The sequence below is a fragment of the Sceloporus occidentalis genome, unplaced genomic scaffold, assembly GCF_023333645.1.
Source record: "Sceloporus occidentalis isolate IW3139 unplaced genomic scaffold, rSceOcc1.0.p SCAF_5, whole genome shotgun sequence".
NCBI lineage: Eukaryota > Metazoa > Chordata > Lepidosauria > Squamata > Phrynosomatidae > Sceloporus > Sceloporus occidentalis.
The window spans coordinates 43,887,974-43,902,565 of NW_028316985.1; the positions used below are offsets into that span (position 1 = coordinate 43,887,974).

A 14,592-nucleotide genomic window follows, 5' to 3' on the forward strand; every position below is an offset into this window, starting at 1 on the left:
GGCACGGGGTTATCAGTACGCTGATGACACCCAAATAATTTTCTCTATGTCTCCGACTGATGCAGTGACTGAGGATGGTGTCTCTCCTCTCGTGGCCTGTCTGGAGTCAGTAATGGGCTGGATGAGGGAAAACCGACTCAAGCTGAATCCAGAGAAAACGGAGGTACTTGTGATAGGTTCCCCTGGTCCAGGAATGGTGGTGATTCCACCTGTCCTGAACGGGGTCACGCTCCCTGTGAAGGACTCCGTGCGCAGTCTGGGGGTGCTTCTTGACTCGTCACTTCACCTGACCGCTCAGGTGAATGCGATGATCAAGAACACCTGTCATCAGCTTCGGCTTATTCGCCAGCTGCGTCCATACCTGGCCCAGAGGGACCTTGAAACAGTGGTACATGCTCTGGTAACCTCGAGACTGGATTTCTGCAACGTACTCTACATGGGGCAACCTTTATACCAAACCCGGAAGCTACAAATGGTGCAGAATATGGCAGCCAGGCTGGTCACTGGTACTTCCAGGGCCAGCCATATAACACCGGTGTTAAAAGACCTCCATTGGCTGCCCATTCGCTTCCGGGCACAATATAAGGTGTTGGTGATTACCTATAAAGCCCTAAATGGCTTGGGCCCAGGGTACCTGAAGGACCGCCTCTCCCCGTATATTCCGTCCCGCACCCTCAGAACATCTGGGCAGCAATTACTTAGGGTACCAGGGGCTAGGCTTACCTCCACCACGAGGAGGACTTTTTCCATCGCCGCCCCGGCCCTTTGGAACACGCTGCCCACAGAGCTCCGCTCGGCCACCTCCCTGGCCCAATTTAGAAAGGACCTAAAAACCTTTCTATTTCAGTCTGCATTCCCCGATTAAAGTCCTAACAGACCTCCCTTCCTCTTTAAGAGCAAGAGGATTGGCTAACGGGGCTTTTAGTTTATTTTTATCTCACTGTATGTATTTTTATATTAATGTATGTTGTTTACCTGTATTGTTTTTATCCTGCTGTAAACCGCCCTGATCTTTGGAAGGTGCGGTATAAAAATAAAAATTTTATTTTATTTATTTATTTAACTTGCTCCCAGGTAAGTGGATGTAGGACTGCAGCTGTATTATTATCTCAAATACATGTTCAAATGATCATCTTCACTCCTTCCATCCCTTCAAAGAGTAGGGAAAATATGACAATTGGAACCATTTAATATATTAGGACCCTAATTTATATATTATAGTCATGTCCTGCCCTTGTTCCTAGATGTCTAGGGCAGCACATACGGTTCTATACTAACTTTGCCTAGCCTGACAATGTGATGTGTCACCCAAGGCCACCCAATAAGCTGTACAGCAGACAGAAGATTTGAATGTGAGTCTCTCCAGACCTCATCCAACATTTTTAATCATCTCCAGACCTCATCCAATATTTTTAACAACACTGCCATTTCAGCAGAGCCACTTATTTATAATCTTAAGGTATTTTATCCCAAGTCCTGCGTTCCTTTTTCTGTGAGACCCTTTCCTGTTACTCTCAATTCAATGTCAGGTCTATAGCTGAAATTCAAAAATATATTTCATTCATTTTTTAAAAAATTACCATACATATCTTCTTGTGGTCTCTTCCAACTGTATGATTCTGTGATCTTGTAAAAAATGAATGTGTCTTGAACTTTGGTGGTCGCTTTTCTCATTGGATGTACAAAGGAAGTAAACAGGCCTGTTCCTGTGTAGCCAGGTCATCAGCCTTCAGTTGTGGAATCAAGTTTGTGCTGGTAGACCCACGGGAGCCTTGCAAGCATGTTTTTCTGGTTGCTCCACAAAAGTGCTTGCCTCTTAGAATTTCTTTCGGTAGCATTTCCCAGAGTCTTATCTCTAGTTATCTAGTGTCTGAGTGTCTCAAATACCCACACTGTTTTAAGCTATCTTCAAAACACATTCAGCTCAATTATCCACACAGAAAGAATCTAACAGAATTCTCTTTTGCTCTTTTTTTTTTTTTTTTTGCTATTCAGAACCAGAGAAATCATTAAAGCTATGTGGATACGTTAGACTTTTAGAAAAAGAAAACAATGGGGTGGGGCTGCTGTTGTTGCTGCTGCTATTGGAGGAAAAAATATTATCTATATTCAGTTCTCTCTTAACAGGTGATATTTGAGTTTTTGCTTTTTGCTTTGAAAAGGTTTGCCCTTAGCACAATCATCATTCACAGAAATGCAAGGAAAAATATGTGTGAGTTAGACAAGGGAGAATATTACAAAAGGGAGAATATTGTTGTGTACTGTTGTACTGCTTTCTTAATAATCATAAATTTGGCAACCAAAGACCTCTCTTGAGTAATCCTTTCAGTGAAGCCCTTCAATGACACATTTAGTCTAAGTGGATGAATCTTCATTTCCTTGTGAAATATTTGTCTCTATTCTTTCCAATGGCATTTGATTTTGAAACCAGAACATGCTCTTGAAATCATTATTTTAATTTGGGCATCTTCTTTATGTGGGGTAATGAAACATATGCAGTTGGGCACTCATTATCCTAGACTTTGATCCATATAATATAGTCATAAAGACCCTTCATTGTTGATGTGGAGTGGGCTTTTACCTTTTCATCACTTCTGGATTTTTAAAATATTATTCACTATTGGACAGAATGTTTGATGTCAGATTTCAATGCTAGGAATTAAATTCTATAATTTGTTCTTAATATTATTTAATGACAGTGATGCCCTAGGTGCTATTAAAATAAAGGAGGAGGCTGACAGGAGGGAATGGCTAAAGGTGGCTTAATTAGTATTGGACATTGCTAAGCAAAAGAAGTGAAAATAAACTGACAAAGTCCCCAGAAAAACTGTCCAAGGAGGTTCATGTGGGGGAAGTGGTTCACAAGAAACAGAAAAATAATGGGTATCCCAACACTTAGACTAAAATTGTTTTAACAGTCAATCCTTCTCAGGGAAGAAGAGCTAGAGATCTCCAGCAAATTATAAACTACCCAGCACCTCCAACTACAATTTAGGGAATGGTGTGAAGACTGGGGAGTTTATCACATGGGAGGAATTTCTCTTAATTTCGAATGAAAAGAAAGTGAGACCAGAATGCATTCATGTGAATTCGCTAGTTCAGCGAGTTTATGTGAATTCGAATTGCGTTCGAACTGACTTCCCATTGCCCAAAAATAGCTTGCCATTGCCCGAAATTGTGTGTGATCACCTCTCACGAAATAACGTTGAACCCCATGATTGCATTTGGATTGCCATTGGATTATACTTCCAATTTCCCTTGTCTGATAACGTCCTATGCTGCAATTTAGCTAATGAATCTAAGAGGGCTTGCCTGTACCTAAAGAGAGATCAATAGGAATCCTATGTAAATTTCAGGTCAGGAGAATAGTATACAGCTGTATGAAAGAAACAACCTTGCATCTTGGCATCTCTGGATTGCTGTGAGAGATAAACCAATATAACGTAACTATAGCCAGAGACAGAGAGGCTATTCTAGGCATAGTAGCAGCCAGGAAGAAAGCATAAAGGTGGGAGAAGGGGTAGAAGAAAGAAGCAGCAAGTAACTAATAGGCCTGTATGGCTAAATGGGGGGGGGGGGGGGGAGGAGCTGTGGTTACCGGCAAAATATTAGAGCACCTTTAAGGAAACATCATAAGCAAAAAGGTACATCGAAAAGGCATAAAGCGGGAGAAGCACTTTAAGAGATAATTTGAAGCAGTTTTTGAATTAACTTTCTGATACTTGCCAATTTCTGTAACTCTTCTTTTCACAAAAGGTAGCCATTTACTCAGAGATTAGGTGTTTCCTGCCTCCTTCTCCCCTTATGAGAACCAGGTGAACAATAATGTTTGCTGTCTCAGCTTCAGTTTTTGCCTCCTTTTCTTGTACTAGCCATCTACAAACATGAGGCAAGATGTTATAAAATTGCTCCAACCCCACTAACATATCCTGTTTTGCCTCAGTCTTAGATTCATCCAACCAGTTCATTAGCAGCTTATCCAGCCTAGAGCCTAATTGAGTACAGCTTTCCCTTTGGATTTGTGGGTGTTCAGTTCCAAGATCTGCAGTGAATGCAAAAAAATAAAATAAAATATTTTTTAAAATGCAAATAATCACACCTCTTATTATTAAATGTTGGAAATATGAATGCACATGCGTCAGCATGAAGGAAAAGGTGCGTCCCTTTGCTCCTTTCAAAGAAAGAAGCCAATGGCTGGCAGGCTGCCCCGCCTCTGAGCAGTACAGCAACCATCTCTTATGCCTTTGGAACTGCTTCAAAGCCACCTAAGCAAACACACTCATACACCCTCCTGTGGTCCCCTTCCTGTCTGCTCATATGCGTGGGTGAAGAGACATACACAACCTCCCTTGTCATGATCACCTCATCCCATCCCTATCTGCCTGCCTGCCCACCTGTCTACGCAGGTGAGCAAACGCACATATGTATGCACACATCCTCCCTCATTGCGTTCCCCTCCCCCGGTCATCGTGATCCCCCTGTCCTTTTCCCATCAAGCAAGTATGCTAGTGATGGAACATGTGTGCAGCCAGGTTCAACCACCCCACCAGGTTGATTTGTTTCCAGTAAAAATGGTGTAGTGCAGTAGTGGAGGGGGCAAATAATCCATGAATAATTAAATCTGCAAAGGTGAAACCTGCAAATGTGGAGTGAGGACTGTATCTGTTTCCTCAAGTTGTTTTTTTTTTCAATCTCCTTTTTGTGATGTTCTGGGGTTAAACCAACTTTTGCTTCGTCCAGCCTCATCTCCCATAGATGTCTACTGAGCCTCCACAAATTTGAGATTTTAAATATCCCATTCTCTCCTCATCATTCACCCCTGCATCCACAAAAGCTCTTTCAAAACTGGTGAAGAAGAGTCAATATTGTCCTCTTTGCAAATACTCTGGGAATCTTTTTACATCAGGCAGAGGAGAACCATTAGTGTTAGCAACCCGATATTAAACTAGCTGTCAGCTCCAGTTCTTTCAATTTTAGATTATACATCTCCAACTCATGAGTTTGCTCTAGTAATGACTAACACTTTTGTTATTTCAGGCCTTCTCTAATTTAAATTTGTTTGTGCCACTGCTTTCTCATTATGTAGTTTCAACAGTGCCTGCCCTGTAGCCCTTCGAAGAACAATGATGGGACATGAAACAAAGACATGCCGATGCAGCAGCTATCAGATTCCGTATGTTACAGACCTGGAGTATGATCATATTATTAACAACCAAGTGTCTTCCCCAGAGCAAATCATTGTGGTCTGTGTGACTACTTCACAGGGAATAGCCTATGACCCCAAGACAGATGAGCATCTGGAGCAGCTCTATGAGAGAAAGAATAAGAACAGGAGTATGCCTTGTACACAGGTGGGCCTCTCTAGTATTGATATCCTAGTCTGCCAAATACCTGGTGCAGAAGAAACAAGCATATTTTAAACATCTTAGTGCAAAAGTCTCTCCTTCAGTTGCTTGGGTGGATTTTCCAGAACTTGGGAAAGTTCCCTTTTTTTACTAAAACTCCTACAAGCCCCCAACCAGCAAGCACACTGGCTATGCTGGCATGGGAATTCTGGGAGTTGTAATCTAAAACACTGAACTGTTTCAAACTCAGTATTGTTGTCCACAAAATGTGCACTTTGGTAGTCAGAACGTCAGTTTACTGTCATAAACATCAATTTATTGGCACCTGAAGGTCTAGCTTGGGGGATGGTAGCTATGACTTACTCAAAAAGGTGAGTCACTTTGCACCTATGTGGGCTGTCACTCCAGGTTGACTTCTGGCTAGCAGGCAGGCCAGAGGGATACATCATTAGATGACAGGCAGGTTTTCTGACAGTTGGATCCACGCCTCATGCCAGGCCAATACTATACTGTTTTTATGAATAAAGTAGTGGCATTTCAAACTCCAAACAGATTTTGTTGGTGTTTTTGCTCCCCTTACATGCAACAGCCTCTTGGCAATAGACCTACAAGTGTCCTAGGTCTAAAACAGCATCAGTAACTTAGATATTTTTAGTAAGGGGGAAGTATAGCATGGAAATATTTTGACAATCTGTAGTGCTCCTTAGTAAGTCAAATGCTTGGGCCAGTTGCCAGTTTGAGCAGTAGAGTAGGATAACTCAATTATTTTAATGATGTCTTGATCAGTGGGAATACTGTGTGTCAAATAAGATTTGTTGTTGTCGTCATTGACACATTTCTGTAATGATTCCTGTTTTTGTTTCTCCAGAGTCGCCTAGATTCTTTTCGGCTGCTCAAATATGATATCAACTCGGCAGATGAATTTACAGGCCATGGTGGTTCATTATTGGTGAAAAGGCATAATGTTGGTCCTGGAATGTTTTTGGTAGGTTACAGCTATCTTCTCTTCACTGCTCTTCATTTGCACTTACATCCAGTCCAGTTCATTTGTCTTTTCCCAACTGAAGAGCTGTCAGTAGGAAACCAGAGTTAGACATATACCTGAGTCCGGCTCCAAAGAGGTCAGTTTCAACCTCTGGCATCACATGGAATTCTGCTCTGGACAGTGCTACTAAAATGAGGAAGCTGAAAACCCATGTATATGTGCAGCTCTTATGTCCAAATTCATGTTGTTTCTAAGAGATTGAGCATTTTTCATCTTGTTCTCAGACAATACCCTGCAGAAGTACTATTCACACACACACACCGTGTAGATTTTTTCACAATTTTGTTTTTGTTACAACCTGGAATTGAAATGGATTTAATTGGAATTGTTATGATTTCCAATGACAGTGCAAGCCACTGCAACAGAAACTGGATTTTGATTTACTTCAGATTCTGAACATTTGGTATGAAAGCTTCTGAAACCAAGGTTGTATCTGCATTGCAGAAATAATCGTTTCACACTACTTTAACTGCCATGGCTCAATGCTATGGAATCTTGGGAAATGTAGTTTGTTGTGGCACTAGAGTTCTCTAACAGAAAAGGCTAAATATTTCATAAAACTACAATACCCCAAATTTAATAGCATTGAGCTGTGGTGCCAAGTGGTGCCAAACTGGATTATTTCTGCAGTGCGGATGTATCCCAATGCTCTGGCAAATGGCATGTTTGTACCGTGGGGTTGGACATGCTGCTTTTTGTCTATATTCCAAAAGTAAAACTGTTACTGCCTATTGGGTTAGCTTTTTGAATATAGAGAAGAAAAATATAAATTCCTTCTGGAGTTTCTTTTAAACTAGCGCAGTAATAAATTAATTTTTACAAGATTTTCTGTTGTAATAGATTTTTGACTTGCAGAATGCGTGAAAGAGAGAGACACAAACAAGCAGAAGTAGATCCCTGACCCACTGAAACAGAGTGTGGTGTTAGCTCACATCAGGATACCATTTACCCCTGGCAAGGAAAAAAAAAACTTGAGTTAATCCAGTGTTCCTATTCTTGTCCTAGAAGCAAAAGTAATACAGTATTTTCCTGGCTGTTTCCCTGTTAGAAGTACAGTTGAGTCTCCTTTATCTAGAATTCCAAGTTTTGAAATATTCCAAAACCTCAAACTTTTTTTGTGGGTAGATGAGACAGGGACACCTTTGCTTTCTGATGGTTCAATGTACACAAACTTTGTCTCATGCACCATATTATTAAAAATAGGTTTTGATTTCCCACTTGAGCACAAAAACCCACTGGGTGACCTTGGGCAAGTCACACTTTCCAAGCTTCAGAAGCTGGCAATCGCAACGCCCCTCTGAAGAAACTTGCCAAGAAAACCCTATGATAGGTTCACCTTAGGGTTGCCATAAGTGACAAATGACTTGGAAGCACACAATAACAACAAATAAAATTGTATGCAAAGGGATCTTGTAACATCTTTGAGACTAACTGTTTATGTATCCCTTTGCATGCTGACTTTCCAGGCTAACACAGCTTTGTCTTTGAATTCTTTTAGGCTATGTGTATAAGATGCATATTATTAATTATTATTATTATTATTATTATTATTATTAACCTTTATTTATAAAGCTCTGTAAATTTACACAGCGCTGTACATACAATCTTTTAATTAGGCGGTTTCCTGCCCTCAGGCTTCCAATCTAAAAAGACACGACACAAAAAGAGAAGGGAGTGGTGGAGGGGAAGTGGATGAGGGCCAGCAGTTCTTCTCTACCTCCGAGGCCTGGACCAAGGCAGATGGACTGGAAGGAGGGCTTGGCTTCTTAATGGATGGGTAAACTTCTTCCAGGGAGGCCTGTTGGAGTTAGCCTGCCTCTCTAGTAGGATAATACATATGAAACATACAATAATTTTGTATTATAACTTGGAGCCCATCTCCAAGATATCTCACTGTGTATGTATATGAAATACCAGTATTCCAAAATAAAAATAAAAAATTCAAAATCCAAAACATTTCTAGTACCAAGCATTTTGGATAAAGGAAACTCAACCTGTTCTGGTAAATGGAAATTGTAATGTCAGAATTTCCTCAGCAGAGGGCTCCTTGTTCATTTACAATTTAGCTTTTCATTAATTTCTAAACAAGATATCTCTTCCATTTTGATCTAAGCACAACTTTCTTTCTTTCTTTCTTTCTTTCTTTTTACTATTATAGAGCTATTTCGAGCCAGAGTCTAAACCATTAAACTTGACTCCCTTCACATGTCCTATAGACAAGACCATGATTAGGACCGTTTACAGAGGCATGGGATGTAATATTAACAGAGATCACACATAAAATGCAGAGGTTATGTAAGAGCCATGCTTGCAGTACTGGAGACCACTTTTAAAAAGTTCTACAGAGGCAAAGCTAAATTTATATCTCTCTGTCCTAATCATAGGCATGTTTACTTGGAGGAAAATCCTACCAAGTTGAAAGTGAAACTTTCCCAAGATATTGTAGACAACATTACAGTCCACGTTTTATAAATTAAGTTTTGCATATTCTTTTCCAAAAAAACTGACAAATGATAGTTAATAGATGTTGTATTTTACAGAGTTCATAAGCAGTAAAAATTGGGAGTTATTTCTATGTTGTGTTCAGTTTTTTTTAATTGCATTTGGCTTAACTGAGCCAATTGCCTTCATTGAAAAAAGCCAATTTCATATACTGTATATACGTGACAATAAATCAATGTCATGTATAAGTCAAGGGCAGGTTTGGGAGCCAAAATTAGGGATTTTGATATGACCCATGGATAAGTTGAGAGTAATACCTAGAGGCATGTAACAAAGAATATGAAGCAAAGGAAAACAATGTCAAAGAATATACAAAATTCCAGCAGACATTGTGCTCACTCTTGCCTTTCACCAGGGGATGGTTCTTTTTAAAATAAGTGTTAGTACAGTACTTACAATGACCCGTGGATAAGTCAACACAGTTTTGGGGGTCAATTTTTTGACTAAAATTTCTAGACTTATACATGAGTATATATAGTAGACAGCTTTTGTGCTAATAATGGCAGTCCTCTGGAGGACGGGTGTGGAGAGGACATGTTGGAGAAAACAGCTCTTTCCAGGCTCTGCAGGAGATCCATAGGGGCAGGGGGCAAGCAGAAGCTGTTGCCCCGGTCCCTTTTCACTGTGCCAGCTTTCTAACAGACATGTTAATCTTTTTTCTCTATTACTGTTTGGAGGTCTGCTATATTTTTCTCTTTCTGTTTTGCTGTTAAATTCATTAAGAAAATAGAGGATGCAAGATTAGGATTAAAAGCATTTCCTTTAAAATATATCTCCACTTTCCAAGTGGCCCTGTTCAATTCAATTTAAAAACATCTCTGCTTGCCTTTTCATTACAAATATCCTACAGTTCAAGAGAAGCAACCCCCACCCTCACTGTCCTCTTTCTAAATTCCCTCTGATTCAGCAGGATTTCCTTTTTGGATAAGTGTTAGACACAGACCTGTAGCTGACTGTGCTATCATCAGTTTGGTGAATCTTTTGTCCTTCCCATCTCCCTCTGGAAGATAAAAACCTGATAGAGAAGCTTGTATTAATTCCTAGTTAGAAACATTAAAATATGCACTCACTGACTCTTGACCCTGACTCTGTTTTGCTCAAAAGTAAACATTATGTGGTATAGCAACTTGGAGTGCAGGAATTAGAAGTGAAAATGGTTTGCTTTTTATTTTTGTGCCCCAAGAGTTGCGTTCTAGTTTCTAATCCTAATGGGCAATAAAATGCCTCTTAAATATACTGCACCTACTGATATACACAAGGCAAGCTATTTTTCAGGGATATTGCGGTATTATTATTTGGTGTCAATTTCAATTGATGGTGACCTTATGAACGAGAAGCATTCAAGAGCCATGATCATCTGCTGCCCTGCTCCAGTCTTGCAAACCCAGAGCTGTGGCTTCCTTGACTGATTCAATCCAACTTTCTCTTTTCCTACTGCCTTAGACTTTGCTGATAATTGTATTTTCAAATAGGTTATAGCTATTCATGATATGTCCAAGGTATAGTGGGCTCAGTTTAGTCATCCTGGCTTCTAGTGAGAGATCAGACCTGATTGACACTCTTGTTGTATGCCTTCAAGCAGTTTCTTACCTATTGTGACTCTATCATGGTGTTTTCTTGGCAAGTTTCTTCAGAGGGGGTTTGCCATTGCCATCCTCTGAGGCTGAGAATGTGATTTGCCCAAGGTCACCCAGTAGATTTACATGGTTGAGCCAGGATTCAAACTCTGGTTTCCAGAGTCATAGTCCAATGCTCAAGCCATTACACCACACTGGCTCCCTGATTTACTCTTGGACCAATTTAAATTGTCTTTTTGGTAGCCCATGGTATCGGTAGAACTCTTGCCTAGCAGCACGTTTCACATTTCAATCACAGAATACCTTTGAAATAGCTGTATACAAAACATAATGACCAAAACCCAGAGCTTTCCCCCTTATGTTTCAATTCCTGGTCTGTATCCAACTGCATACTTCTGATGGCAGCGGCTACTTCCACAAATGGAAGAGTGGGTGAGTCCCCTCCATCCTGCTCCACCCACAGCCTGAAACCATACTCAGACAGGTGGAAAAACCTCTGCAAGTTTTTAGTACCACAGAATGGTGCATAGACAAGGGAAAGAATATCCCAACACTATCATGTCATATTGGATTTAGCCTATTATTTTTTTAATGCAACCACTGTAATTATTGGAACCAGGAAGAATTTGTGATGGGTTCAAGTTATTTTAAGATATTAGACTGCTGCCTACCCATGTATTTGATTGTTACACTTTGACAAAGTGTAAGAGAACAATGGAAGACAAATCTAAAACATTTAATTTTAACATGGGCTTTCCCTCTGTATTATTTTTTTAATTTGGTTTGTAGAAGCAAACTGTTATCTAATTATATATTTTCTTTATGCTTTGGCACAATGGCAAGCAACTGAATTTTTTTCATCTTCAACATTTTCCCTGGATTCTAGACCTTGGGATACTGCTGGCAGAGGGTTCCATATATCACATTTAAAGTAAATAAATACACCTCTGATTGACTAGTCATCTGTGGATTGAAGCTCCCACCTCATATTAGCCAATTAGTCCACTAACACAGGCACACACATGTTGGCACCCATTGACTAACATGGGCTTGAGCTCCCATGGTTTTTCCTATCGGTGAGGAGGGGAGCAGAAGCAAACCCCCTCAGATGGGAAGGGCCCACAGTATTTCCAAAAATAAAACAAAAGAGATGAAGGCGTCCAAACTGTTGAACTTTATGTTGTTCTAAAATATAATTTTCACAATTAAATTGTCTGTAAACTGAAATAGTTGATACAGATTAGATTATTGATAACTAGGATGAGCAAAGGGATTATAAGGCATTTATTGTTAAAAAGTAATTGAAAAGAATGCACGACTTTATTGTTTTCAAGACAACTGAACTGAAGAAATCTCTGTGAGATACGACACTCTCTGCCAACAAAAAGTGTTATGGGCACACTATAAATTGCTAGTTACACTGATGCATAATTTGTGAAAACAGGTTAAATGACTCACAAGATAATTACATAAAATATTCTAGGCCATTATCTCTGTTTTGGGAGTATTGCATGTTGTTATTTTTACATTTCTATGTTGCCATGGCTGACTGGATGTGAACCAAAACCAAAACCAAAGGTAATAGTACAATCCTGTGGCTGAATTCCATATGGAATATTTTCCAACCTGTGTCCCTGAAGCTTACACTGAATAAAATGTCAGAAGATAAATTTTAGGAATGCCTTGGTTCATTACCAGCAAGCAATATGTGGCCATTCCAGATTTAGCAACCAGCTGTGGTTGCACATAGAAGGTAAAGGAACATGGACACAACCAAAGGTCTGCATTAAGACTGACATTTATGGTAGGTTTTTGAGCTGTTGAAGAACAAGAAAAAAAGACACAAATTCCCAAACTTAAACCACAGATTGAATTTGAAGAGTGTGATGCCATGACATACTAGTTCCATCTTTATATACCTTATGCATTATATAAACATTATAGAAAATACAACTACCATTCAATTTCTTTATGTGAAGGGATTTTGTAGCACCTTAGAGACTAATGCTGCATCCATACAGCAAAAATAATCCAGTTTGACACCACTTTAACTGCCATGGCTCAATGCTATAGAATTCTGGAACTGTAGTTTTGTGAGACATATAGCCTTCTCTGTTCGAAAACTCTCAAACCATAATTCCCAAAATTCCACAGCATCGACCCATGGCAGTGAAAGTGGTGTCAAACTGGATTGTTTCAGCAGTGCAGATATATTTCTACATGAAAGAAATAAACTAGTAGTATGAGCTATCATAGACTTGAGCCCACTTTCTCAGATTCTTGTTACATGCATCTGAGGGTAGGTTCAAGTGCACTACAGGTGAAGCTACCAGCTTCTGTCTGTCACTTAGTCTCTAAGGTACTACAAGATCCCTTTGCATACTGATTTTCCAAACTAACATGGCTAGGTCTTTGAATTCATTCATTTTCTTTGCTACTCTCTCATAAATGTCAACGGAAGTAAGATGATTATTTGAGCTGTCAACCCATGCCAACATTTTTAGTGGATTTTCCATTCTTCTCACATCCTGATCTCTTATTTATTTTTGGCAGATGTACATCCAAGGAAAGCTGCTTTTTGCCAACTACATTTTCAACGGATACAGCAAATCTGTGAAAGACCTTCAGAAACAAATTGTCCTAACAAGGAGCAACTACAATAGGTGCTACTATTTACCTGCTGATTATAGATTCAGGTATTATATTCTACAACACCATTGATTCTGTGACTCCTTTTGTCTATGTCCAGTTTTATTGCAGCACATCTTACAGTAATTGTGACAAGATAGCATTTGGTTCCAAAGGGCAAATTCACAGACTGGTGGCACATTTAAGTTGTTTTACTTTCTTTTCCCTTATGAAAACAGTGGTAAAATTCAGTAATTTAAAAATTATGTAACAAACTATTTTTTAAATTTTATTTGATAGATTAAAGTTTATATAAATAGGTAGTTGATGTAAGCACACTTTAAGGCATGCTAGTTTAATTGGAGGCTATTGGTTTTAATGTGTTTTAGAATCTGAGAATCTGCAGTGACATTTCGACACAGTGCTAAACTACTGTAAATACTCATCTCTAAATTGAAAAATTTATGTCAAAAAACAAACCACCAAAATCTGGGTCAATTTATTAATGGGTCAATATGGTATATTGTAATGCCTATTCAAAAAAATGGCAGCAGCTTTTTTGGAGTTTCCCCAAAAAGAACGAATGGGGTGGGTGTTTCTTTCAGACTCTATTGGTATGGACTAAGCTCCCAGACTCCAAGTTTAGCTCTTGCTGGGAGAGCCTGAAGGAAGCAATGGCCTCCATTCATTTTCTTTTTGGAAGCTTCTTTAGAGGGCTTCCCCAGTGTAGCAGAGAGATCAAATGGCTTGGGTGTTTCTTTTAAGTTCTCTTGGCAGACTAAGCTCCAAAGGTCAATGCCCCTCTTCTCTCTCTCTCTCTCTCTCTCTCTAAGTTGGTTTTTTTTTGGGGTGGGCAGATGGGAGGCAGAGAGAAGACGGAGAGGGCAGGCAAAATACAAGAAACCAGCCACTCCTTCAGCTGCATCAGAAGAACCTGGCAGAAGTGGTGAGCCAAGAAACAGAGGAGGTGATGATTATTTGGGGGGTTCCTCAGCTGCCCTTGGTTGATCACAGATGGCCTGCTTGTCTTCTCAAAGAAGGTGGAGAGGAGGAGTAAGAGGAGACAAGCAGACCCCACTACTGCTGTTTCTTTGCTCAGCACTTCTGCTGGATCCCTCCACTTCTGTTGGAAAAGCAGATAATTTATTGTCTTTTGCCTGTCTTCTCCAGCTCCTCTCCACCACCCAACCACATTTTCTACAGTGGAGAGGAGCAGAAGAAGGCAAGTGAAAGACAAAAAACAGAACTAAATAAATAAATAACACCAGCTGCTCCTCCAGGATCTGGAGGGCAATGACCAGATGAGTGGAGCTTGCTTTCAGGTTAACTGGTTGGCAAGATAGAGAGGCCGGTTGATGGCAAAAGGGAGTGAACGGTCATTACCATCACCAGGGGATGTCCACCCCTCACAGAAGCAGGGAGTGAAGAAACTGCAGCAATGACAAGGGATCGATTTATACATAAATATATATGGAGCGTGAATGGAATTAAAATG

General features: G+C 39.9%; 1 protein-coding gene across 1 annotated transcript in view; it reads left to right on the top strand.

Moving 5' to 3' along the window:
* The window catches only part of LOC149312092 (uncharacterized), a 47,389-nt gene that overhangs the window by 26,857 nt on the left and 5,940 nt on the right, over positions 1–14,592 (top strand). The window contains exons 16-18 of the mRNA XM_089526625.1: positions 5,087–5,351; positions 6,214–6,330; positions 13,023–13,165. Coding sequence (XP_089382751.1) covers positions 5,087–5,351; positions 6,214–6,330; positions 13,023–13,165 — 525 coding nt within the window. The remainder of the gene's footprint in view (positions 1–5,086; positions 5,352–6,213; positions 6,331–13,022; positions 13,166–14,592) is intronic.